This window comes from Parus major, chromosome 11, assembly GCF_001522545.3.
Source record: "Parus major isolate Abel chromosome 11, Parus_major1.1, whole genome shotgun sequence".
Taxonomy (NCBI): Eukaryota; Metazoa; Chordata; class Aves; order Passeriformes; family Paridae; genus Parus; species Parus major.
Window position 1 is genome coordinate 11083289 of NC_031780.1, and position 26582 is coordinate 11109870.

A 26582-nucleotide genomic window follows, 5' to 3' on the forward strand; every position below is an offset into this window, starting at 1 on the left:
TCCACAGATCCATTCAGCATATGAAATTTAAAAATGTGGTTGGTTATAGAGTTTGCATTTGAGAACAAACCAAGATTTGGACTGCAGGTGTGGAGGTGATTGCTGAGCCCTGTGTGCCCTAACACCATTTGCCTTGTCCTGTCCTTTTCCAGCAGACGTTCCATACGCCGAGCCTTGGGGACGAGGAGTTTGAAATCCCACCCATTACTCCCCCGCCCGAGTCAGACCCTGCACTGGGCATGGCAGATATACTGCTCCCCTTTCAGGGCCTTGGTGACCAGCTGCCTGCACAAGGAAATGAATTTACGCCTCAGTTTCCCCCCCAGAGCTTGGATCTTCCCTCTATTACAATATCCCGGAATCTCGTGGAGCAGGACGGCGTCATCCACAGCAATGGATTGCATATGGTAGGTCTGGTTCTTGGTGTGTTCCCATTGCCTAATGGTGTCTGTCATGTGTAGATCTGTGCCATCTCTCAGTTTTCAGAGATCTGTGTGTTTTCTTGGGTGCCTGACCAAGCATTTGCCGGTGCTCTGTGACATGTTACAGGCGTGTTCTGTGTGAGCGATGACACACGCCTTGTTACACAGCAAACAAGGATTTGCTGTTACTCGGTCCCCTAAGGCAGTTGCCAAACGGGTAAGGGTTAAATACTGGTGGATTCAGCAAGATAAACATATTTGTTAATGCACAGTGCAATGCTATACTGTTTGTGAGCAGATCTCATGTGCAGAAGCAGTCAGGCTTTACAAACACAGGATTTTCATTTTGGGAATGGACTTGGAAGTCCATATCCATTGGCATGATGTGCATCCCCAGTGCTCCTAAAGTTCAAAAATGTGTTATCCAGTTGGCACTGGCATCAAAAATTGAAAGACCATAGTGTTGGCCAGGGTGAACTACAGCATTTAAAATGAATTGTTTGTCTGTATTTGAAGTGTAGTACCCACATCTGACATCCATCAGGATATTTTGAGAGTGCAGCATTGAGAGTAGTTCAGATGGAGAGCCAGAGAGAGTATGGCAGCAAGAAAAAAGCAGCATTTTCCTATATCCTGTATATTCCATGAGCTAAATTTTACAAAAGGGAATTAATTTATCTTTTTTAAAACTCAAAATAGAAGTGATAGGGATGTGTTACCTTGACGGTACTCAGAAATATAAGGGCCATAAAAAGACTTTGTTGTGTCCAGTGCTCTTGCTGGCCACAGAGGCTGGGGCAGGGTGGTCTTCTCTTCCTGGGCTGTGTCTGAGCCCTCAAGAATAGGGGGGCACGAGCTGGGTGTGGAAGAGCTGACTGATGGGGATTTTGAGGTTAATTCCAGAGTTAATTAGAACAATCAAAAGCAGGGATGTGTGGAGTTTCCTCCAGAACCTAAACACCCTGTAGGGCTGCAGTCTCCAAGGGAGGTGCACAGGGCAGGGCCCATGTTGTTGCAGTGTTTCCCTTTGGGCTCAGGGGGATCTCCAGAGTGGGTTTCTGAGAGTTTTGTGCAGTAACATTTATACTGCCAGCCATGAGACACAGCTGTGAGCCAGTTTATCCTACTCAGCATTTTAAACTCGGTGCTTACATTTGGAATTAGTTTCTGTGTTGCATATTGCAGAGCGAGTGAATGTTTAGCTTGAACAGATATTTTACATCAACTATATTTTTTTCTGATTAGCTCTTTTATATAGGACCTATTGCTGAACTTGGCATAGTGAAAATACATATTTAATGCTGGACTGTAATAAAGGTTGTGTTGTTATGTTGTGATTTCTTTTTTATTATTCTGGCAAGTGAAAATTAATTGAAGATTTACAAACCAACAGGCAGTAAATATTTTTCTGTAATTCTACAGGCTGCTGACTTCATTGCAAATTTTAATATTTCTTTAGAGGTCATGAAGAGTAGCTAGCACTAATGCAGAGTGAACCACAAGCTGTTCACTACTTAAGAGGTGCAGAATTCAGTCATTCTGTGGATCCAAAAGAAGCACTGCCTAAAACAGGCCTTGAAGGATATGGTATTTCTTTTAGATCTCATTTTGCACTGTACCTATTGGGTACCTTATGAAAGAAGATCAGATAAATAAAGCCAGAGCAGTGGGAATGTTGTGCATGAAAACAAAAGTCATGGAGCATGTGTGCACTGAATACAGTGAAACTTGGTGAGAAAATATTGTGGGCTCTATTAGTGTTGTGTTATGTGTCCAAGTATCCCCTCAACTTTATCGAGTGGTTTGGCACCTGACCCAGTTTTACCCTTTAATTTTGCTACCCTTCACTGAATGTGATTCTTCCATGAATAAATGCTGTCACCTTAACAGTTCCAGCCAGAAGAAACCTCTAGACTATGTATTTCTTTGCTCACCTCTCCTGGTGCTGAATGGGAGGCTTCACACCTTTGCCTTTCCCTTGACTGTGCAATGTAGAAATTAATTTCCATTGGTAAAGGTTTGTTCCTATATAGGTCAGGGGGAAGATGTAGAGAAGATCCTGCCTTCTTGCCCCAGTAGTCCAGTGGCATTTTTTAGGGTGATTTCCAGGTCAAAGCTATGGATTGGGAACTTGTGTGCTACAGTTTTGCTGCAGAGAATTGATGAGGAATTGTGTGATTTGATATGGAGGACCACAGAGGGAGGTTTGTGTGTCAGACCTTCCCCACAACTGCTTGATTTGTTTCATGCTGTGAGATGGAGTGGCCCCTGCCATTGTACTCTAGCCAGTAGTCTTTTTCTCTTCTGCTCATAAATGCTAGGTAGCTTTGGGAAGTTTAAAAACATTAACAGAGGGTCCTTGCATAGCTTTCCCCTGCACTCACATAGCTCTCTTTAGTAGTCACATTTTCCAGCAGTTAATCTGTATTTCAAAAATAAAAAATGAAAACATTATATCATATTTTATGTAGAAAATGTGCACTTTATTAAACTGGTAAATATTTATTAATAATATTAGAATTCATCTTTAAATTAGACATTTCATGAATTACCTAGCCTTGGAGCTATAAAAACTTTATTGCAGCAATAAAAAAATGTAAAGGAGGCATTTTGACTATGAAATTTCATTTCATGGTCAATTGAATTTACTATATCTGAAAGAACTAAAGATGGGGTTGTAAAATAATTATGATGTTCGTATACACTTACAGAGCAATGTTCTTATCCAGCGATACTGGGTAGTCTTATTTAAATGCTGTATTAATGGTGTACTGCTAATCACTAAAGCTTCTTGAGCTAAATACAAACTTAAATTATTTTAATATTAACTGCATTGAGTTTATTGCTTATCTCGTGAAGCATTAGAGAGCTTTACTGTAAGCAATATTTAATTTAGGTAAATGTAGTCCGACCCTGTTGCAAAGCCTGGTAGAAGAATTTCACCTTGAAGAAATGTCATGAGATTTTAAATCACAAATGTTGAAAAAATAAAATGGGCTTGGACAGAATTATGATTAATACTGTGTGTCTTTGGCTTTTTTCTATGTACTACCTGACATGTTCACCTATAAACTTGAATGCAGAATCGCCAGAGGCATGGTTAAAAATAGGTTATGTCAAGGTTTTCCTATGTCTCCCTTAGGGTATGGAGTTGGCTAGGTACCACATAATGCTTCTGCAAGTATCTCACATATTACTCACAGAAAGACACACACATGGAAAACATTAAAAAAAAAAAAGAAAAAAAAATTAACATATTCTTTTTGTACTATTATATTGAAAATAGCATTCACGGTGCAAGGTATCTATATATTTATTCTCAGCATAAACATGACCTAGCAATTACTGAAGATTATATTGGTGAGTTAACCACTGTTTATGCTATTATGATACTTGTACTATGGAAAGAATGACAATTTGTCACAATGCTGATTAACTTCATTATTATTGGCAACAAACAATACATTTATCTTTACAGCATTTTTTAACATTTAAAAACAGGCAACAAAAAGAGGAGATAAAACAGAGGCAGTTTGATTAATTTTAATATTTTAATAACATGCAAATAAAATTCTGATGTTCAAAAAGGAGTCACTGAAAAATGGAGTGTTGATGTACATCTGACTTCAAAGAATGTGTGGATTTACATGATGCAAATATTATCCCTATAAATACTTGAATATAAATAAGCAGAAATCAACAGCAATATCCTCATTAAAAATCAACCCCCAATATTTTATATTAATGCTTATATATAATGTTTTCTGTTGAGCTGCCCATAAAAAATTATTTTAATCTTCAAAATGTGGCAATTCTATAAAACTACAAGTTTTGCTCCTGAGGGTTCCTTTTTTTAACACCTCTCTCTAATCTGCCCAGCCTGCTGAGTAGCATTGACATCAGTAGTACATCAATTTCAGAAAGTGGATTATTTTTACTAGACAGCTATTGTGACATATTGGGTCAGTCATAAATGAAAGATATTCATGCAAGCATGCAATACTTGTAATGAAGTCTCACTCTGACCTTCTGTATGATTGATTCTGTAATTTAGTTTTCTCAGGCAGTGCCTGAAATGAAATGAAATCATGTTGAACAAGTTTTGAATACCCACAGTGCACCAGGAGAAGAAAAATCTGCAGCCCCAGAGGCTTGAGAGAGAGCAGCTGAACGATTTATCTCCATGCTATTATAGCCTTTGCCAGCATTCAACATTTCTTTTTTTTTTTTTTTTTTTTTTTTTTTTTTTCTTATTTGGCTTAAGTACTTAATTCTGCAGGTAGCTGTAAATGGGAAAATAAAATGCTGTTCAGATTTAAAATGACAGGACAGGAGTATGTGCAGGGGACTGATAAAATATCTTGAATAGAACTGACCTTTCATGTAGCTGAAAGTTACTGGGGGATTCATCCTCATAATTACCATATAGATTATTTTTATTTCTTTCCTGCAATGAAACATTTCAGAGAGCAGTAGTGCTGATTGAATGAAAATTGAACTTGTTAACATTCTTTTCAGCTTAGCCTGTTGTACATAACAGAAGGTTAGCTTTGATGAATTTCAAAATTCTCTTTCTGATATCTAAGAAACAGACAGTAAAATAATTGTCTTTTTGCAGTCTGATTTTTTTTTATTCAAAAATGTACAATTGTTAGAAAAACAGACTGATAGTTTTACATATATTGCTCACTACATTACTTATGCTGCTAGAGAAAATGTGTTTCCTATTTGATGAAGATTTGAGCCTGTTTATATTTTCTAATTGTTGCAGTGCTGCCAGTGCAGACAGGATTCTGCACAGATAAGTTTAATTCATAGTGGAATATGCTCATCTTTAATTATATTACTCCTTAGGAGTGGCACTGTGCTCAAATCAAAGACAGAATGGTGACTTTTGCTTTTAAAATAAACATCTCAGGAATGTGGCTTTAAAGAGATGAGGTGCAAATTTGAGCTTATTAAAGCTGCATACAATAGAGATATTATTAATGTTTCAGAACAGTGGTGCCTTTTACTTACAGCTTGAAATCTCTTTTTAGTAGTTTAAATTCCCAAATTAGTAATGAACTTTAAGTGAATATATTAACATAAGATTGGAAGACTAAAAGCTAAAAACGTGGCTTTGAAATTGGCAAAAGATAGTTATTTCACTACTCACCTGACTAGGTGCCTCTCATTTATATGTTTAATTTTCCTTTACAAAGAAACTTATTTCTACATCTCTCTTCTAGTAAGAGAGTCAGTAATCTCCTATCTGGAGAGAATAGAGTAGGCTTTCAATTAATAAAATGTTATAACAACATTGTTTAATGCTGTTGCAGATGAAACAGTTATTTCATGGGTCATTAATGTGTTTAACGCCTGGAATGGTTTATTAAAACAAGCCCTTGTTATTGTTATGAATGTGTTTATTGTCATCTTCGATACAAAATGTACAACAAATTTCACAAGTTTCTGGTATTAGTATATAGAAGTAGCAATTGCTCTTACTACAAAAAGAGATTGTCTTCTGTTTTTTCTTGGGTTTCTGTGCTGAGTTGCTAAGCTTGGGCATTAAATCAGCAGTGTTAGTCTGGTTTGTATTGGCCTTTCCCAGCAGAAATGGCAGCTGTTATTGCCGCTGGTTTTTGTAATTTGTGGTACCAGGACAAATTAATCTCAAGGAACCCTGAATTAAAGGATGCTTGGGCGGCTCTGAGCAGTGACATTTGGCCATGTACAGAACAAGAGGGACACTTTGGAAAACGAGACCTTTGGATCATTTGGCAGCTCTGGTGGCTGTTCCCAGCTAGGCTGTGATGCACCTCAGAGCTGGGTGCTTTGCAGATGGACTCCCAAGTCTTTACAGAGTCATTTCTTTTTGTTTGGTGTGGAATTAAAGATTTTATTCTATACCTGATGAGGTAGTTGGGCACTTTGCAGTTACCTTTCAGAGCACGAGGGTGCCCAGCTGAAGGGCCCTGGGGCCAGGTGGGTGACGGGCTGAGAGCCCTGGAGGCAGCAGTGGCTCTGGCACAGGGGCTGCATGCTTTGCCTTTGGCCTGATGGGAAGATGGTGCTGGCCTGCTAAACAATTGTGTGAAGATTTTCATATCCTCAGTGACACTGTAATTCTCAGTGTGGATGATACAGTCATTTTTCTGAGACATACTCTTTTCTCATTGCTCATTGGTACAGGCCAATGAATGGGCCCCCTGCTAATGAGAGAGGGAAATGTCTTCTGCTGATCTTAAAAATAGGCCACTCATAGTAACTGCTAGAAAGGACCTGTCCATAGGAATTAAAGTGGCAATACTTGCCAAAGACACCTGTCTGAACTGCAGGTACTAAACTAAACTAAAAAATAGTGAAAATTGAAACAGGTAGGTTATTGCCTATTGAGGTCATGAGGGATTCCTGCATAAAAGAAGAGAAGCACAGTAACATTGGCAGAACAGTCTGGGAAAAGAGACTGTGACTATTTTATAATAATAATACCTAAATCAAGATCCACCAGCTCCAGAAAATATTGTGAGGTGCCATATAAATCTGGGGGAAAGGATATAGCTCACTGGGAAAGCTGTCAGGAATTGGAGTGGAAGCTGAGTGTCTGATATTCCCAAGAACTGAGCTCAGAAGGAACTCAGACGTATATGGCTGTGGACACCAACTGTGCATTAAGCCTTGGCTTTAAGCTATTCTGCCTCCTGAGTTTAAAATCAGGTGCTGTTTTCATAAGCCAGCTGAATGAGACCAGCTGCAGTTGGTCTGGATGTGCTGTACCTGGCAAAGGTTTAGTTGGGTCCAGCCACCCTCACTCAGGTAATTTGAAAACTTCCTTTGAAATTTCTGCTATTCTCTGCTGTTGCCACTTATGTTTCCCCTTGGACAGCTTACCCAATACTCAGCTTCCACTTTGAGTTTGCAAGTGTTAAAGATATGTGAAGTCTCTGTTTAGAGTTTTTAATTATTCTGGTAGCTGGAAGAAAAACATACCTGGGTCTGGTAATGCAAATCATAATGAGACCTACTTTTCTGATTTACTTTAGAAACCAACAATAAGTAAATAAAGAAATGGAGAAGAAAAAATCCCCCCAAAGCCTTAAGAAAACATGTCCCTGAACACAGCTACCAACACTTGTAGCAATTTTTAAACATAAAAATGCTGTGTAACCCGTGAGTCTGTCCCTCTGCAATTTCTTGCACAATTCTTGTTACCTTTGATAATGTTTGTTAGTTGTCATGCTCCCTCACACTCTCTCCCCACATTCCTTCATTATGCACCTTCCACTACATAGTAAGGACCTTTGAAGTCTGCCTTTGATTTGGGAGCTCAAGTACCTGAGTTGTGGAGGTTGTAACAAAACTGCTAACAGCATTTATCTGACGTTCTGGGACTTAATTTCAACTCTCCAGGATTTGTTTGCAATGTGTCGTCACTGTTTGCATACAGCAGACCTAAGCTTGTACTGCTAATTTGGAGAGAAGCTCCTGATGCCAAGAGACTCATCAGATCAGAGCCCAGATCTGTGATCTGAGTCACACATGTATTGTGATCATGCTGTTGGGTGCCTTGTCCAAGAGGAGTGTGATTCAATATGCTTTAAAGTATGGTAGAAGCTTGGGAGGAAGGGAGTGGAGAGTCTGTTTTAAAATGTCTCTACAAAATGGTGTAAAATTAAATTATAAAGAAGTTGTCAATTAAGTGGTGCTAAAACAGCAGCAGCAGCCACTGTGGGTGGGTGGAGGGCTGTGACCAGCCTGTCCTTGTCTGCAAGAGCAGGACTTGATAGCAAATGAGGCAACCAAGAGGTGTGTGTGACCCCTTTGGCCTGGGCTGGGGATCCTGTGGGGAATCTGCAGGCTCTGAGGAAAGTAACTGGGTAAGAACAGAGTTCCCAAAGAGAAAACACTCCAGGATAGGGTGGTGGGACATCTCCAGTAAGAATTTGAATTTGAATAAAGAATTATAAACATTTCAGGGAAAAGTCTTTGTCTCTTAATTTGGTGGTTGTGTGATTTTGACCTTGCTGTGAGCTTTGCGTATATCTTCACCATGTAACACGGTGTTTGGTTAGAGATCCACAGCTGAGCGTGCTGTGGATGACTGCTTCCAGCAGAGGCCACAGCACCGTGTGGCAGAGGTAGTGAGTCCTGAGACCTGGAGTTGTGTTGGTCTGGCAGGTACCTGGGTGGTTGGCCCTGTCCCTGCCACCTTCCTGTTTGGAATCACAGCCCTGAGATGGTGCTGCACTGCCTGGTGTCACTGTGCTCCTGCTGCCCAAGCCCTGAGTGCTTCCCAGAAGAGGCTTTCACCTGTGCTTTGCTGGTCTCACATTGCACTTTCCACCCCTGTCAGTGGTGCAAGTAAAGCATTAATGACATTTGCAGGAGGTGCCTTAAACAAGTGCTCAGAGGTGAAATCGTTGTTGGAAACAACCCACGTGCCTATGCAAAAACACAAAGGGGCAAAATTTCAGGCCTCGGGTAGGCAGGAACAAAACTGATACTTTGCACTGCCAGGTTCCATGATATATGCAGTATATATATGCACTGTATTGTGCAGCATGTTGTATAATAAGTTTGTGCAAGAGCAAGAAATGGTGCCACAAATGAGTGACTTGTTTTTGAGAATACCTGTCTCGTATGACTCCCATAGTAGCCCCTGATGATCCCCAAAATAAGTTGCTCTGTTTTAAGGAACAAATCAGTGGGCCCTCAGGTTCATTGGCTTTGGGTTTTGTTCTTGGTTTTTTTTTCTTTTCATGTCTCTTCTGTGATTTATGTGTGAACAGAAGAGAGTAGAGGGATTGGATGGGCACACAGACAAAAAATGGCATGTTCTTCATGTTCTTCAGGCAATAGAATGTGTGTGAACTTCTTGTCACCAACCTGTCTCTTAGATCCAGATGAAGACACATTTTTTTCTTTTTACGAATTGACATGTACTGTTTCTTGTACACTTTTTTTTGGGAATCAAATTAGGTAAGGTTTACTTTTCTACAGAGACATGAAGTGGAGCATGGGAGTTTTTTTCACTGCAAAAGAAAAGAATGTAGGATCTCCTGATAACTGCAGTCTGACAGCTCTATTAGTGATGATGGTGTGTGTGGAGGGGTGAGGAAGGACACTTCTTCAGTGGTGGCAGGACCAAGTGCAACTGTTTTGTATTCTATTAAGTAAGGGTTTAATCTCTGACAGAGAAAAGCATCCTGTTAGTTTGATTTGTTTTGATTGGCAGTGAAGTCCAATCCTGTAAAAATTTAGATTAATGGATTCTTTTATCTATGCTTGTGGAGAAAAAGAATATTGAGGATTTCTTCTAGAGATATGCTGACTTGACTAAAAGTAAAGGAAGTAATTTACAGTGAGAGACAACTGAGGATTTCACTCTTTACATTGCAGTGCATTTGCTTCAACTTAAATACATCCTTTAAAATATTGCATCAGCTTATGTTGCATTGACAGTGATTAATTCTTCAGACAATTGAATGTATAATAGTTTAAGTCAACTTCTGAAACCAGGGCACATGAACATAACCATAAATGTTGGGTTTTGCTTAGTTATTCCTTAGTTATATATGATTTCTCAATTCCCTTAACTATCTCATGGAGTGTGGGGTCAGATCCCAGCCCTACATCCTGCTGTAGGCACTTCCATGGGGCACTTCCATCTGTCCTCACATGAGCAGAGTTTCACTGGAGGTATTGCATATTTAAATGATGGAAGTCTGTAGACATTGATTTTAATCAAGACTTCAGTATTGCTCAAAAATGTTCTGAAAAGTAATTTCCTAGTTATATTTTTAAATGTCTTGTTGAATGTTCCCAGAGATTAAAATTATATCAGGGTAGGAATTCAGGATAGAATTACTGTATGGAAATGATTGTTAAAATGCAAGGTAAGTAAGTGGAAATTAGGACATCTCTCAGTGTAATGGCTGGATGCATTTATCTGTCAAAATAAATACTAACTCTATTACAAGCTATACTAAGTACTGGCTGCTTAATTAGTTGCTAACAGAAGAACACACTATCTTTTATTAATATAATTTTTTCACTTAGTACTCTGTGGTACGTTGAAACACACCTTTGATAAAACTGTATAAATTTAAGTGTGAGAGTTTACATATTCCTTTCTTTTTCTTTTCTTTTTTTAAAGTCTCCTTACTCCATTATTTACTTTCTAGAATCTGTTGATGCACTGATATTTTATATATTTTTGAGAACTTGTTCTTTTACAAATCAATGTAAAATAAGCTATATATATGTCAGAGGCTGTGAAACATGTCCTTTGGCAATAGGACTAAATATGACTTCTGTGGCATGACTGTCTTAAGTGATTAGAATAGTTGAGAGTAGGATAGTTTGATGGATCTTTATAGTTCCTTCGATGAGGCCTTCTATGAACCAAATGCTGAATGTCTTTATAATGTGTGCAACAGGGTGGTGACAGCTTTGTAAGAGTATGCCTACACAGTCACCATAAAGTTGTTTTGAGAAGAGGAAAACATTTTGGAGTATATTTTGTTTTTTTCTTAAATCTGGGTATGTAGTTAGAATCATATAAAGGTAAAATTGAGCTGGAAGGCAGCTTAAAGATCATCTCGTTCCAACCCTCCTGCCATAGGTAGGAAACCTTCCACTAAACCAGGTTGCTCAGGCCCCCATCCTGCCTGGCCTTGAGCTTCTCTGTCCAAGGCTTCATCACATTAAAGAATTGCTCCCCAGTACCTTATCCAAGCCCCCTTGCTCCAAGTTTAGAGGTGTTTCCCCTTGCCATGTCACTGAAGAGCCAGAGGTGGCCAGTGTTCCCATCAATAAATATCTCTGTACCTGAAGGGTCTGTAGCACTCATGTAGGATGGCAGCAGATTGATCTGAGTCCAAGCCATTTCAGTCTGCAGAGGAATTAGACAAGTTATTTCTCTTTTGGTTTTGGTTTCTCACATTATGTCCTTGTTTGACTGTCATGCTGAGTGAACCAGTGGTTGAGCTTTGCCTCACTTGTTTTAAGATCACCAGGTTTTGCCTAATTTCAGTCTAAGGCTGTAAAGCAGATCAGGTTTAATCAAATCTTGATTCTGTTTGCTTGTTAATGAATTTTTGTCAGAACTAATCTCTTGTTTTTGGTTAATGTTACAGACTTCTGGAATGCTTTTAATATGCATGTATCACATTTACTTCGGGTTAAGTTTATGTAAAAGAGCTTGTGATATTCTCTAAAATTCTCCCAGTATTCTCAGTGGATTATTTTTGGATATTGAGTTTTTCAATTTTCATATAGTAACGTAATTAGGATGTCATGTGGGTGCTTCAGTGCACTTGTATTTCCATGTGTGATTCTGATATCACTGATGATGATTTTCATTGTTAAACATTTCTTTGATAAACATCTCAAGCATAATGAAAGGCTACTGATCCTTTCAGTTTGCTATTGGCCTTTGGTAGTATTAGGGAAAAAATAAGAGTAAAGATAATTGACAGAAGTTTTGTTTTCTTGATTTTAGCTCCCTTCTTAGAAGACCTTTGTTTGCTCAGGAGCTCTGGAAAAATGCCATGGACTTTAATATTGCTATGAACTAGCCTCCCTGCCTTCTTTCCAAATCACTGTACACACATAAAAAATGGCATATACTTCTTTGTCTGAATGCTCTTGTATAGGTACCACAGGTTGTTCAGGCCTACAGCATGTACCACAGAGCAAAAAATAAAAAACTTGTTCCTTTCTTTTTTTAATATTGATCAGGCATATAACTTAAAAAGTTATGTGAAAGTGCAGAAAATATGTTGGTTTTTGTTTTCATATACACATATAATACTAATAATAAAGGATTGGATATTATATGAAACATTTTCTTTCATAGAATATGTCTTATCAATTTAGTTCTAAATGGTCAAAATATTGTTGTTGCCATTCCTAGAAGCTCTTAAGATTGAAAAAAAAGGAAAAGAAAAAACAGGCTAAAGAAATCAGGAAAAGATACAGAAAAGAAAAACTGAAATTAAGTAAGTGGATGCAGAAAACCCACACAAGCATCAAATAGTATCAGAAAAAGGGACAGTTAAGAATTCATGGGCTTGTGTATAAAATTAGATTCTGGGTCAGTGCAAGTCAAGAGAATTTAGTCTCAATAAAATCATAGATGCAAGCAAAATGACAAGACTTGGAGTAAATGGTTTGTAACCCGTGTCATCACATTTTGTTGCCTCAGTGTAAAGGCCAGAAAGGCCTGTATTGTGTATCAATAAAGGGAGAACAAAAGCAAGGCTTTTAGGGGTAGAACACCTCTAAGAAAGTACTGTCTGCACAATAAGGAAGAAAGTTAGTTTTTGTGAGAGAATGTTATTCTGATGATCTTCAGCTTTGCTGAAAATACAGCAGAGTTTTTCCTTCATGCAATAAAGTAATGTCTGTAAGCTAAAATGATTGGAGTAATAGGCAGAGAGTGATATCGTTTCACAAAAGACTTTGAATGACTTCCAGATGCCACTGCCAATACAAGTCACAATCAAAATGACCCTGTAGTTAACAGCAGTAAATTTTCACAGAAAGGTGCCCTGAAGCAAATGGGTATTTCAGCCAATAAGTCTGATGTTTTGATCTTTCTGTATCAAGTGCTCCACTTTTGGCACACACACTCATCTCTAAGGAACTACAGTCCTTTACTGAAAATATTAAAAGCATTTAAGAAGTAGGAAAAGCAGCGTGGTACGGTATGGAAGATGAGCCAAGCTGGCAAGGTCTGGGGAGGCATGGGGAAAATGAGGGTGAGCCCTGGTGCACAGGATCTGGATCATGAGCTTGTGAGGTCAGCTTGATCCCTACTGGACCCAGCTGCACCACCACGTGTTCTTTTCTGCTAAAGAAGGGTTTGTTTTTACTGTATAAACTCCAGCAGAAAGAGACATGAATGTCAAATTCAGAATTAATATGATTTACTGCCGTAGGGAAGCAGTGAGCTGCAGTATTTGTGTATAAAGATACACGAGGCAGGGTGTGCATCTTCTCTAACACGTGTTGCTTCTTTGTATGGCCACCCTTGTCCCAGACAAGGAAAGCCTTGCAGGAGCATGGAACCACTGCCTCTGTTGAGGGCAGAGCTATAAAAAGTAAGGGAAAGTCATTTGGGCTAAACTTTTATCTTCATTCTGTCACAGATTTTTGGAAACTGGTTTGTACTTATCCATACTTAATAAGAGAGCACCAGGAAGGTCAGACTCTGTTGTGGAAGTCCAGTGGGCTCCCACAATTGCTGTTTTGTTCTGTATCATTTCATTAAGGATCATTGCACCTGCTACTAATTGCAACGTGGCTTATTAATAATGAAAGAGTTTTCAAAATCTAATTTATTTCTCATGTTTCTGGCTGCTCAAACAATGACTGTAGATTAATCAGGTTGTTGAATCAATTTGTGAGCTATTTATTCTCTTATTAACTTTTTAAAAAATCTTCTTTTCTGTTTACATGTTCCTTCATTGTGTATTGATCTGTGTGTGGTCAAAGAAAAAAAATTAGTTTTCATAGGCAGATTGCAGCTGCCTTTACCTTCAGGGTATTGCTTCTTTTTATTTACAAATGTGGTAACTGTTGTGCAGATGTAGGGGACACAGTTTGTGCCCGCAAGAAAAAGTAGAAACTAAACTATTCAAGCACTTGTGTTTCTGAGACGTGGATACAAGAAAAACAAAGTCAGTGATTTGTATATTGATTGCTACTTCCACACATTTGATTGTTGGATTAAAGATAAAAATGTGCAGTTTTATGTAGTACTTGGCAACAGGGATCTTTAGGAGTGTTTAGGATTACTGGGCTGGTTCTCCAGCCTGCTGCAGTGAATGCACTCCAGACCTGGCAGGGCAGGGTTCTGTGTTCAAAACAGCTTTAAAATCCCACTCAGACAGGACTGGTTTATACCTACTGCTGTTACTTCTAATGGCCAAGAATAATTGAATGCCAGTAAAGGAAGATGCTTTTCTCTCTTTCCATATATCCCCTCATCCTGCCCCAGTTTTGTTTACTTTCTGACAATAGTTTGTGTCTCCTCATTGACAATGTTTTCCCGAATCCTCAGACATCCTGTTTCCCTGTTTATATGGTATTTCTCACTACATCAAGGGAACAAATGTTTAAAAATAGAGAAATGCAATTCTTAGTCAAAGAACCAAAACAATGAGCCCCATTTGAAGGGAAAGTGAAGTCTGGGGCAATTACAGTAACTGTTGCTGCACTTAATTTATTTAAAATATATTTAATTCATTAAAAAGAAAGGAAGCAAACTGCATGTTGACAGTGTTGGTTCTGTAAGCCTGTGCAAACAACTTCACCTGATACTGCTAACATCTAACCAACATTTCCATCTCTTCTAGGATCAGAGTCACACACAAGTTTCCCAGTACCGCCAGGATCACTCTCTGATTATGAGATCTATTGTCCATATGACTGATGCTGCTCATTCGGGAATTATGCCTCCGTCTCAGCTCACCACCATTAACCAGTCTCAGCTGAGTGCGCAGCTGGGGCTAAATTTAGGAGGCACTAATTTGCCACACACTTCTCCCTCCCCTCCTGCAAGTAAATCAGCCACTCCTTCCCCATCTAGCTCTATCAATGAAGAAGATGCAGATGAATCAAACAGGGTAAGTTATTCCATGTGCTGCAGTGAGCACGCTTCACACATCCTCACACTGTATTTTCATGGATGAGGGAGTATCAGCTCAGCTGCAATGTGGTCATTTAAAATACAAATGTTATGGGAAAGTGAAATATGATTAATTTGCTAATTACCTCCTTTACTTAAGAAATTTCCATACTACCCCCATAATAATAAACCTAAGAATAGGCATATATATATATATATATTTATAATTTGGCTCAGGTTTTCAGATTTGTTCAATCTCTTTAGGTATCAGGTTTGGACAGTTTTGTCATTTTTGGTATTCTGGAGTCATGTAAAGCATAAATATGTTTAGGGAGAAGTAAAAGAAGCTTTCTTCTAACTGAAGTTTGAACTTTAAAACTTATAAATCTCCTATAAAAGGAAAAAAATATTGACCAAATGAAGTACAAATGTTGTTATAGCAGTATACATAAAAGGCCTAATTTAAGACTGTTCCATGAAGGGTTTTCTCATTAAGTTGATGGAAGTTATACATGTGGAAAACTTGTTGTACAGGATCCTCAAAATATCAAAGTAAATTACTGTCATAGAGGTATGATACATATTTACATATTTAGAGCCACTTGATCCCCTAGCTGCTTTTTGCCTGAAGGGTGGGATTTTTTAACCCCTGGCCTATGTCTAAATTGCCAGTCTAAGCCTTGGAATTTGGAAATGCCTCCAAGCTTTTGCCTTTTGAGACAACTGCTGAGATGTTATCTTAATGGAAAATGGCCAATGGAAAATGGAAAGACTGCCTCTTCAAAATATGCTATGAATTAAATCTTAATTTTTTTAAATACAAATTAGCATTGGGGTGTCCTTTTCCAGGTCAAGCTCATAAGATGTGGCTCTCAGAACTGTGCTTAAAATGAGCAGTAACTACTCATGCATTTAGTTCCAGTAGATCCAATAAGATTATGCTAAGTACTCTCTGGTAGAGAGAAGGGTCTGCACAACAGGACTCTCCCAAGTGTTGCCCACACAATAGCTTTATCCATATAATATTATTGTGACTGACTGTCAATAATTTTTTTGCAATTTATCTGACTTATTTGAGACATTTATTGACTGTTCTTGTTCTTACTGTTTCTTAGGCTACTGGAGAAAAAAGAGCTGCCCCAGATTCTGGCAAGAAGCCCAAGACTCCAAAGAAGAAGAAAAAGAAAGACCCCAATGAGCCACAGAAGCCAGTGTCAGCATATGCCCTTTTCTTCAGGGACACACAAGCTGCAATTAAAGGACAGAACCCGAACGCTACATTTGGAGATGTCTCAAAAATAGTGGCATCTATGTGGGATAGTTTAGGAGAAGAACAAAAACAGGTAAATTGCTGCAGGGCTGTCTCACAAGAAAATATAGTAATCCTTGTAAAAAAATCCTCTGACCTCTGCTCTGAGCAGACCATGCTGCTTGCTGATGTAGAACTCTTCCTCTGTAGAGCTTCATTGAGTTTTGAACTTGCTGAAAACCTGGCATCTAAAAATTATTAACAGGTAGTGTTAAATGACTGTATTTGTCTTTAAATTTTAAAGGGCAGTTTGTAAAAGAGCTCAGGTTGTAGTGTCCTAGAGTCCTCTTAAAACCATCTTTTGATGATTTCTATTTCAAAGCCCTTGTTTCCTATTAATAAGTTAGAAAAGAGGAAGGTACAGCATATTTACCATTTCCTTTGATCTGCCTTATGAATTTGTTACAAAGCGTGTTGATTTCTAACCTTTGAAGCCAATCCTCTGAGTCTCATTACAATGTTGTGTGTGAAATGTTATCTCCAACTCCAACTTGGTACAGAGTGATGAGTTTTGTACTTCCTTGAGGGTTATTCTTCTTCCTATACACATGGAACTGCTGCACATGGATTGAAGTGGGTTAAAAAAACATCCTTTGTTTGTCTGTTCCCAGTTAATAGAAGCTTCTATGGGAGAATGAATTCCCAGATAGGACATCTTTTGGCAAGAGATGAATGGTACTTGTTTCTGAAATACATTTAGAAACTTTTAGTCTGATCTAACAGATGATAATGAACGTGATTTAAAGGTGAACATTGCTGATGATTAAAAATACAGATTTAGTAATTTTTGCCTAACTGTTCTTGTTTAACTCAATGGGATTCTCTCATTCTGGCTTTGGGGAAAGTCCAATCCCTTTGATCCACCTTTTTTAAAGGTGTACAGATTTTTTTATATGTATTTCAAATATTTGTTTTGAAAAAAAATGCACATTCGTATTTTGCTATTCTAGACTACTGCTGCTACATTTTGGCATCTGAAATACTCAATATTTTAATATCACTGCTACTTGGAGTCAATAAAATACTGTTTTCTGGGGAAGAAAAGAGTGCATAAGTAGTCATGTCAATCAGTTGGCTGCTCATACTGATGTCAAATAGCAGCCTTTTGCTATTCCTGATAATCAACATAAATTGTAGTGCAAGTCCAGCAAGTAGACCTGAAAGCCTGTAACCACCTGTAAAAATATTTAGAACTTTCATGGAAGAAAAAGCACATCTAACAGTAGGATGTTTTCAGGTCTTTTGGCCTTTTTTTTGTTTCTTTGCAAGTGATTTTCAGAGCATTCTGGAAAAAATATCTTAATAGTTGAAGTTGGTGAAATTGTGGTCTCTTTTAATAGGTGTATAAAAGAAAAACTGAAGCTGCCAAAAAAGAATACCTAAAGGCACTTGCTGCCTACAGAGCAAGCCTTGTTTCTAAGGTAAGCCTAATAATGCCTTCAATGTAATGCAAGTGAGCTTTTACCAATGATATTGAAATATTTGGGGCAAGGAGGGGGATGGTATGCAAAATAGAAGTAGAATCCTAGGATTTCTGTAATACAGCTCTACAAGATGTTGTGCTGATGCTTGAACCCTGCTTAGTCTCTGCAAAAATAATTTCATCTCTCTACTGGCATACTAATGATTACCAGAAAACATCTTTGTAATTGTACATCTTCCTTGAGCTGCGGAGGCAAAGTAATGCACTTCACCACAAAAATATAATTCAGTCATGAAAAACATACTGACCTTTTGGCATTAATATTTGCAAGCTGTTTGCAGAGGTTTGTTTTTCCTCAAGTGCTGCTTCTCAAATGACAGGCTTGCTTTGCCTGTGAGTTGGAGAGCAGTTGTTGTGTGACAAAGCTTAAGTATTCTTGCAAGTGAGGGGAAAGAAATGCATAGTGGCTCTGAATTTGGAGAGTACTAAAAAAATGGACTAGTTGGCAGTGAGGCCCATGAAATATTTTATTGGATCCTGAGTTAAAATAAAACCTGTGAAGAAAACAAAGCTCTTCTGTCTTACTTGAGAATTTACGTTTCTAGACAGCAGCACTGTGCAGGTTGTAGTTTTGTTGCTTCTATATATCATAAATGGAAATGTGCTTATAGACACCTAAAATATTAAAACATGGGTAAAATATTACCTAGGTGGTTATTTAATAATATTTTATAAAGATCAATTACAAAAATATATTCAATCACAAGAAAGCAAGATGATATCTTAACTCCTGAGAGTATTTGTTTGAATATACAACTGCAGAGCATTAGTAAATCATATGGAAAGCTTCTGTGTATTTTAGTTGATGATTCAAAATACAGCATCAGAAATTATACATGTGTTTTTGAAAGCTGGAAGATTTCTTCCTCTTGTGTTAAGAAGGTGTGTTTTTCTGTTGCCTCTGGGACTTAGATAATATTCTAAAAGCCTCTAGTATCACAATGCTAAGTTTAAGAGCAGCAGGAATTCTAAATACCTTTGAAGGATATTATTTTGTGAATCTTAAGTTCCTTTTTCAAAACCATCAGAAATCATATTTTTTCCTCCAAATCCATGGGACCAGGACTGCCAAGTGACTTCTGGGTGGATTTCAGCTGGAAATGACACTCAAAGTCATTGTATCTCTTCTCCTCTAAATTAAGACCTCCTTGCTGTAGCTTTTTCATGTGAGGTGGTTGCTGAGGGTAGGGATGGGATAGACACTTGTGCAGCACAATTTATTACATTCTCAGGTGAATGTCTAAAGAGTGTCAGTTGATTGTTGGTTGATAACTGATGGGGTGGGGCGTGTGTGTGCTGCTGACTCCCAAAGAGCAGGGTTTTCTAAAAAACATGTAAATGTGTTGGCCTGTTCTAGCTCTTTCAGCAACAAAATGTGACGTCTGTGACTTTCTGGTGTTGGTCAAGGACACAAGTTAGTTTTTGTCCAAGGAAGACCTGGAGGTACCATATAGGCAGGCAGATAAAGAGGTGATACAATGTATTGGTGATGTGTGACTGTTTTCAGACTGCAGATTGATCTTTTCTGATTGAAAACAAAAGATGACAAAGGTCTCTGAGAAGCTGTTACTTTTATTAGCATGTAAACAGCAACAATGTTTTTTCTGTTGAAAGGACAATTAATTTCTTTTCCAAACACAGGCTGCTGCAGAATCTGCTGAGGCCCAGACAATTCGTTCCGTTCAGCAAACACTGGCATCCACAAATTTGTCTTCCTCCCTTATTCTGAATAGTTCTCTTTCTCAACACCCGACGGTATCGGCGTCTCCCCAAACTCTTCAACAGCCTCTTTCCAGAGCAATTGCCCCAAAACCCTTGACCATGAGACTGCCAATGAATCAGATTGTAGCTTCTGTTACCATTGCCCCAAACATGCCGACAAACATTGCAGCTCCTTTGATAAGCTCCATGGGCTCAAACATGGTGGCAACGCCGTCTTCGTCTCAAGTCAGCCCCTCCATGCAAAGCCAGCAGCACCAGATGCAGCAGCTCCAGCAGCAACAGATGCAGCAGATGCAACAGCAGCAACTACATCAGCATCAAATGCATCAGCAAATACAACAGCAAATGCAGCAGCAGCATTTTCAGCACCACATGCAGCAACATTTGCAGCAGCAGCAGCATCTTCAGCAGCAGATTAATCAACAGCAAATGCAACAGCAACTGCAGCACATACAGCTTCAGCAAATGCAGCAGCAGCAAATGCAGCATATGCAACACCAGTCACAGCCTTCTCCTCAGCAGCATTCTCCAGGAGCCCCGCAGATCACTTCTCCCATCCCAGCCATTGGGAGCCCTCAGCCAGCACCTCAGCAGCACCAGTCACAAATACAATCTCAAACACAGACTCAAGTATTATCACAGGTCAGTATTTTCTGAAGCTAAATGATCTTACAACATGGCTTTGTGTTGATGGAGGGGGTAGGGGTAAACCATATTTGGCTGAAAACTGTAAATTGTTGATGGTAGTTATGCAGGGATGCATAACAGATCAAATGATCCTCTAAAGTGTCTATTAGATAGGCAATAAAGAACTACAATGTAGCTGTGTATCATCTTTTAGCTGACTATAAATCATTTTGTTTAAAAGAAAAAATGCTGTTCTCTTTTTCATGTGATGCCTTTTTAATTTATTTAAGCTTTACCTACTATATGTGAATCAACTGGCCTAATAAATATCTGGACCTATGACTGCAAAATGGCCTTTCAGAGTTATATGCTACCCTTCTTTCTTTAAAAGTGAGTAATGCACTTCAAGGCAGTATGAACTCATGAAGCCCTTAAAGCACAGTTGTAACTACCTGTAAAATTATGATTGGATTTCATACAATCATACTTGTATGACATGAGTTAGTTGATGGCATTTTTTGTCATGAAAAAATAGAGTAAATCACAGATTTTTGCCAAAGCTCTTATTTTTTTTTCTCTCCTAAATATCTTCAGAAAAACAAATGCAAGTAACTGGACTTAAATGTTTGACCCAACTTTTCACTTCATTTCTCCAAATAAATCTGCCATAGTTCGTAAGAAAATATATATTGACATTTACCCTCTTATGTTAATTCCAGTTACAGAACAAATGTGAATATTATATTCTGTGTTGAAGTGATGAGTTTCAGATTTAATACACTGTATTTTTAAAAGGGAAATGCACTTAAATAAAACTGTTATTACAGAAAGGTAAGATGAGAAATGCAAGTTATTAATACACTGTAAAACCAGTAGAATATTTAAATGAAACTCCACAACTGAATAATCAATGTAAATATTTTCTTTAAAAGTTGTAATTTTTCATATCATGTGTTGTAAAGTTTTCATAAATGAGGCTTTAATGTAAACACTGGTAACATGAATTATTAATTGCTACATTGCTTATTGTGTTTTTATGCTGTTTTATACTTTTTTATGAGTTATGATAGCAGCGATTAAGTTGTTTGTATTTTGCTTATCTAAAATAAATGCTTTTATCTTGCTATAGAATAAACACATTTCAGTAAAACTGATGAGCTGTAAGTCTTTGATAGAGAAACCAGAAATGTTTCCTTCTGCAAATGCTTTCTTGGACTTCTTTTAACTCCTTTGGGTTTTTCTCAAGCATTTTGGGTGAGCAGGTACCAGTGGGATCAGAGCAAGCACTTGGCTCTTGTACCCTCCAGGATGGTCTGCTGAAGAGTTGTGGGCAGCTTCTCTGAGGTGTCTGTGACTTCAGAGAGAGAAAGCAAGTGCTGGAGTCACTGAACAGCCATGGTGCTCTGTGCTGCTGAGCTGGGGAACAGGGAAGTGAACCTGTCTCAGCAGCAGTGCTCAGAAATGCAAATCAGCACAAATTGTGGGTTTCTTTGTATCCGAGAGTTTCAGATGTAAATGCAGCTACTGCTGTGGGCTTCCCTCTGTAAGCCTCCAGCTCTTGACTTGGGCTGGTCCTGCGCTGTCTGACTTTTATTTTCTCATTAAGGTAGAACATGATGGAACGGGGAGGATGGAGGGGGCAGGTCTTTGATATGAAGGGTTTGGAAACATTAACATCCAGTGTGTTGTCAGGTTATTAGTGCTGTTCATATATTTTCGCTCTGAACAGAAAGTGGAGAGCCTTTATTTTCTTGTTTCCCTTCTTTGCCTGCAGTATCTGTGCTGTGAGTGCAGCCTGACCACTATCCCCAGTTGTCTGGCATGATTAATTACAGCATCTGTCCTGTCAGAAGCTATAATGAAGAGGTCTTGATAAAAATTGCAAATTACCACTGGCAACAATCTTAAACTGCTTATGATAAAATGAAAATTAAAAACAGCAAGTGTCAAGCCTGAGCAGAATCCTAATCCTGTTTGAGGCATGGCTACCATGCTCAGACCACAACCCAAGAATAATGCAACAGAGATCCCCAAAAAGTTGCAGCGAGACTTGAGGGAAGAAGTACTATACCATGTGAGTTTCTTCATAATGAATTCAGCTTTCAATATTTCATCATCCTCAGGTACTCTGTTTATTATGTACAAATATTGAACAGCAAGAGATTCTAATTATAAATTTATAGATTTCTTGGAGCAGAAAAAATCATGTGTAAATTGAAGCTTTTCGTAATAGGTGTTAGTTGACAGCTACCCATGCTCCTAATAGCCCTAGCATGATATCTAATAATGCCTGGGATGGAGGGTATTTATTCCAAGTGCATTAGAAATGGCATGACAGAGGCTGGTTGGGAGAGATTTTGTGTGTGTCAGTTTTAACCAATGTTACATAACAAAGAAAACCATTTTATAGTCGCTTTTGAAACCTTTAGACAAATGTCTTCAGAAATAATTGCTAAACTGCATGTGACAGTAATTGTGTATTAGTTCTATAATTGTCATTTTGAAGACCTATGAAGTATCGTTGGAAAAATGTCACAAGTGATAAGAGTTAATTACAACTGAAGTCTGTTTTCAACTATTTGCAGCGAGAAGCAGGTGTTATTGCACTCATTAAATGGTTTCATAAATCCTGGGTTTTATCACATTTGATTAAGAGCTGCTGAACTACTGATGTTCAATTCCAGGAAAAATAGTTTTAATTACTGCAGCTAAAAAAAAAAAAAAAAAAAAGGAAAATTAATCATCAAGCAGGACTGTACATTTTAAATATCAAAATTTGAATCTTGAAAAACTGGAGCATCCCTCTGCTTGCCACAAAATTATATTTTGCATTACCCACAATAGCATATTGCAGAACATCTTGTGTTTCAAACTGTGCAAGTTTGTGTTCATGTTCCCTAAGACTAAGTGAATAACTGTGCTATCATAGGTCATAAATAAAACTGCTAGTTTAAATCGCTTGATACACAATTTATACGAGAAAAATGCAATAATCTGTATGGTTTCAGTGTCGTGCATGGTTTTTAAGAATGTTTTTCTTCATAGCATTTACAAGCACTTACTGCTCCCTTCTTTTCCCAAGGTTTCAGATGCTTTATCACCTCGGTTAACCACATTCTACTTTCACATTAACCCAGGTTGACACATGATGAAAGAACATAAGGAGGTTTAATTTTTAGCTGACACAGGGTCATTAGTTTCTAACTTGGAGAACAAAGCCTTTAAATACCTCTGTGCAACATAATCTCAATTTTATATTATCACCTGACCATTGTGGTTTGCAGGACAGATGGATTAAATATCTCAAGTTTAACCACAAGTCTTGCACTGACTCTTTTCAATGGGGATTCCTATTTGAATGGCTCCTTTTCCATTTCTCACTTCATGGAGTATTTTGCAGCACTGGACTGCATTCTAACCTTTCCCTCCCCCCTTTGTTTGGCTTTTGTTTTGCAACAGCTGTTATTATCGTTTTTGGTCAGCTGTGATTGCTGGAGGCAAAATAGGACCAGATGGTGTTTTGCTATGCATGAATGGCGAGTTAGAGGAGTTTAGATTGAATAGGCCAAGTTTGAATGGTGTCTATGCACCACCTGCCCTCTTCAGCAGCAGCACACACATCACAGGAGCATGATCTGTCTCAGACCTACTAGAATTGGATGGGAATGGAGAGCGCCTCGTTGGATTTTCTCCATATTTATTGATCTTCCATGCACTAACAGCATAATGCAGTACACAGTCAATTTGAGTTAATTGGATATGACACAGCATGTACATGTAATCTATCACTGGAGTCTCCTGGTACACTTTAGGGTTTGCTGCCACAAGAACATGCAGTATTAGCCTGCATTAATAGGCTAAGTGGATGGAAATAAACCAGGATCATTTGGTTCATTGTAGGGTTTGATTTGACAAAATATACCATAGTTTTACAATTGTACCATTGAAACTGCCAGAAATGCAGTTAACTATGAACATTTCTGATTTGATAGACTGGGGCTGAGTATTTTGCTGCAGAAAAAAAAATATATGTCATTCCCATACATTTCTGTGAGGTTTGCCAGTGAAATTTGAACAAATGTAGGGAGCAGGGTCCATAGGGATGGGATGGGCCAGTGGCATCCAGAATAGTACCAAAGGGCTGCTTTGGTAACCTAAAACTGGTCAGAGAGGTGGAATTTAAACGTTACATAATTGTAAGAACTGTTGTATGCTCTGTTAAGGCTGACTGAAAGACATGGGGTATGAAAGACTTGTGCCTGGATGTTACAGAAGAAAATACATATGTTATGAATAATGAAAAAATAGACAACAATAATATATAATACATAAATTACTTGCATTGTTACAGCAATTGGATATTTCAAAGCCTACTTAATATGTAGCTGAGGGTTGCGATCATGCTCTAAGTTGGCAGGAGCTGCTCACTCAGTGTCTTTGTCTGTGGTGTCAGGTAGCCAAGTGAGCTACTTTATTATGAAAATTGCATCCAACTGAAAAAATGCTAAATATTTTCAAGCGACTGTGGGAAAAGCTAGGTTTGTATTAAAGGATTTGGTTCTTAAAGTCACCAAGAAGTTAATGCTTCTCAGGTGCATCGGAAGGAGAGAATTTTCAATTATAATACTAAAATCTTTGAGAAGTGAATGTATTGCTTTGAACAAGCTGCTGCGACACTTCAATAGTCTACATTGGAGATTTGGAATGCATTCTGTTTACCTCAGTTAAAAACCAGAAGTGGTATTTTAAATAGTGGGTTTTGTCCAAGTTCATGGAGAATTAACATCTTCAGCTCCTAAACAAAGTAGTGGAGAGTTTTCTTAGAAGGTTTCCAATTAAATTTGTTTTAATCCTCTAGGTAAAAAAAGGTGAACAGATAATTATATTTGTCCTGCAGTTATATGGACACTTCTTCTAGGTATCATTTATTCTCTTTCCAGGAATATCTTTATGATGCAGTTACCTTTGGTATGGTATTTTTCTCCAAACTGGAGTTGCTACATCATTGTAACTCTGCTGCTCTGACTGTAAAAGAGAGGCCTTGATCCAGAAAGTAATTTAAAATGAGCTGATAATTCATGTATAAAAGTAGCAATTTCATTGAAGTGACTACTCATATGCTCTGTTATATAGTTGCACAAGTGCTTTCATAGATCAGGGGTCTAATTGCAAAGCATTGTATTTGTTTTCCAAACAGACCCAAGTATTCGTAATAATAATCAGAACCTACAAGTTCTCCATTTTCTTTTATTAAATTCTGTTCAAAACAAGCCATTGGTCTCATTTTTAAGTACAGGTATCTAACCTTAGTGCTGGTTCAGTGACTGAATCATCATAATTATGTAAGGAATTACCCAGCTGATGGTGAATTTTATCTGCAGTCATTTAGAAGGGATTCTACTGTGCACAGGTTTGAAAACTTCTACCTGGGTCAGCAGTCACAGCTCTTGACTGACCAGATGCCTAAACCAAATATTTGTATTTACAAAACAGAGAAGTTAATGCTGGCAAACAAAGTGCCAGGGTACCTGCTGGCAATATTTGTGAAACCTAAACTGTATAGTTACTGCAGGCTGGTTTATTTTAATGCTATAGCCCATACTGTACTGATAACAAACATACAATGCATTAGCACAAAGTACATAAATAATAAATCTCTTGTTTTACAATTTTCTTGATGGTAGTTAAAAGTACTTAATCTTGGAATTGATTTTGATGTTCCAGGAATCATAAGAATTGACCATTACATTTAAGGAAATAGTAAGTAGCTGTACCATTTCTTATTTTCCTCTTCCTAATTCTGGAAGTGAAGAATATTCAGGGCCTGGAAATCAGAACTCAGTTTGGAAAATTCTGCTTTATGGACTGTTGATCAGGGGATTAGCACTGCTGCCCTGATATGTGTGTACATACATATATATATATATAATAAATAAAATCTTGCACCCTGCTCCTATCTGCTCATCACCTGTGGGAAGCTTGTCCTGAAGAACTTCTCCTCTTTTAACCCCCCTTCACGTTCCTCCTGTTCCTGTGGGTCACAAGGAAATTAATAGATTGTGCACATACACAATACATATTTGTTTTACAAAAGAGATGTCCAGATGGGTGCACTTAATTGTATGTGGCAAATATTTAAAATATACATAAATCTAGGCATGCATTTGGGGATTTTGGGGTTAACATGTTAGGTGCTTTGCTGCACAGACTGCCAGAGGATTTGGTTACTGCTTACCATGCCTTGGCACTGACAGAATATGGATAAAACTAGTGATTATCATCCTTCTGTAAACAGACTTTCTCCCTTATAGAATGGTGGCAGATAAATCTATAGAAGTTTTGGTCAATTACAGCAGACAAGTGTATTACAGCAAATCTTGAGCCCATGTTGAAATACAT

The 26582-nt window shown here is 38.1% G+C and overlaps 1 protein-coding gene across 3 annotated transcripts in view; it reads left to right on the forward strand.

Moving 5' to 3' along the window:
* Positions 1-23976, forward strand: part of TOX3 (TOX high mobility group box family member 3) — an 88995-nt gene extending 65019 nt beyond the window's left edge. For 2 of the 3 annotated variants that reach the window (XM_033517222.1, XM_015640319.3), the window contains exons 3-7: positions 153-407; positions 14771-15040; positions 16158-16385; positions 17692-17772; positions 19476-23975. In XM_033517222.1, coding sequence (XP_033373113.1) covers positions 153-407; positions 14771-15040; positions 16158-16385; positions 17692-17772; positions 19476-20213 — 1572 coding nt within the window. In that variant the 3' untranslated portion in view covers positions 20214-23975. Of the gene's footprint in view, positions 1-152; positions 408-14770; positions 15041-16157; positions 16386-17691; positions 17773-19475 lie in introns of all 3 variants that reach the window. The other variant, XM_015640320.3, reaches the window with a different exon arrangement.
* Positions 23977-26582: the final 2606 nt, after the last annotated feature.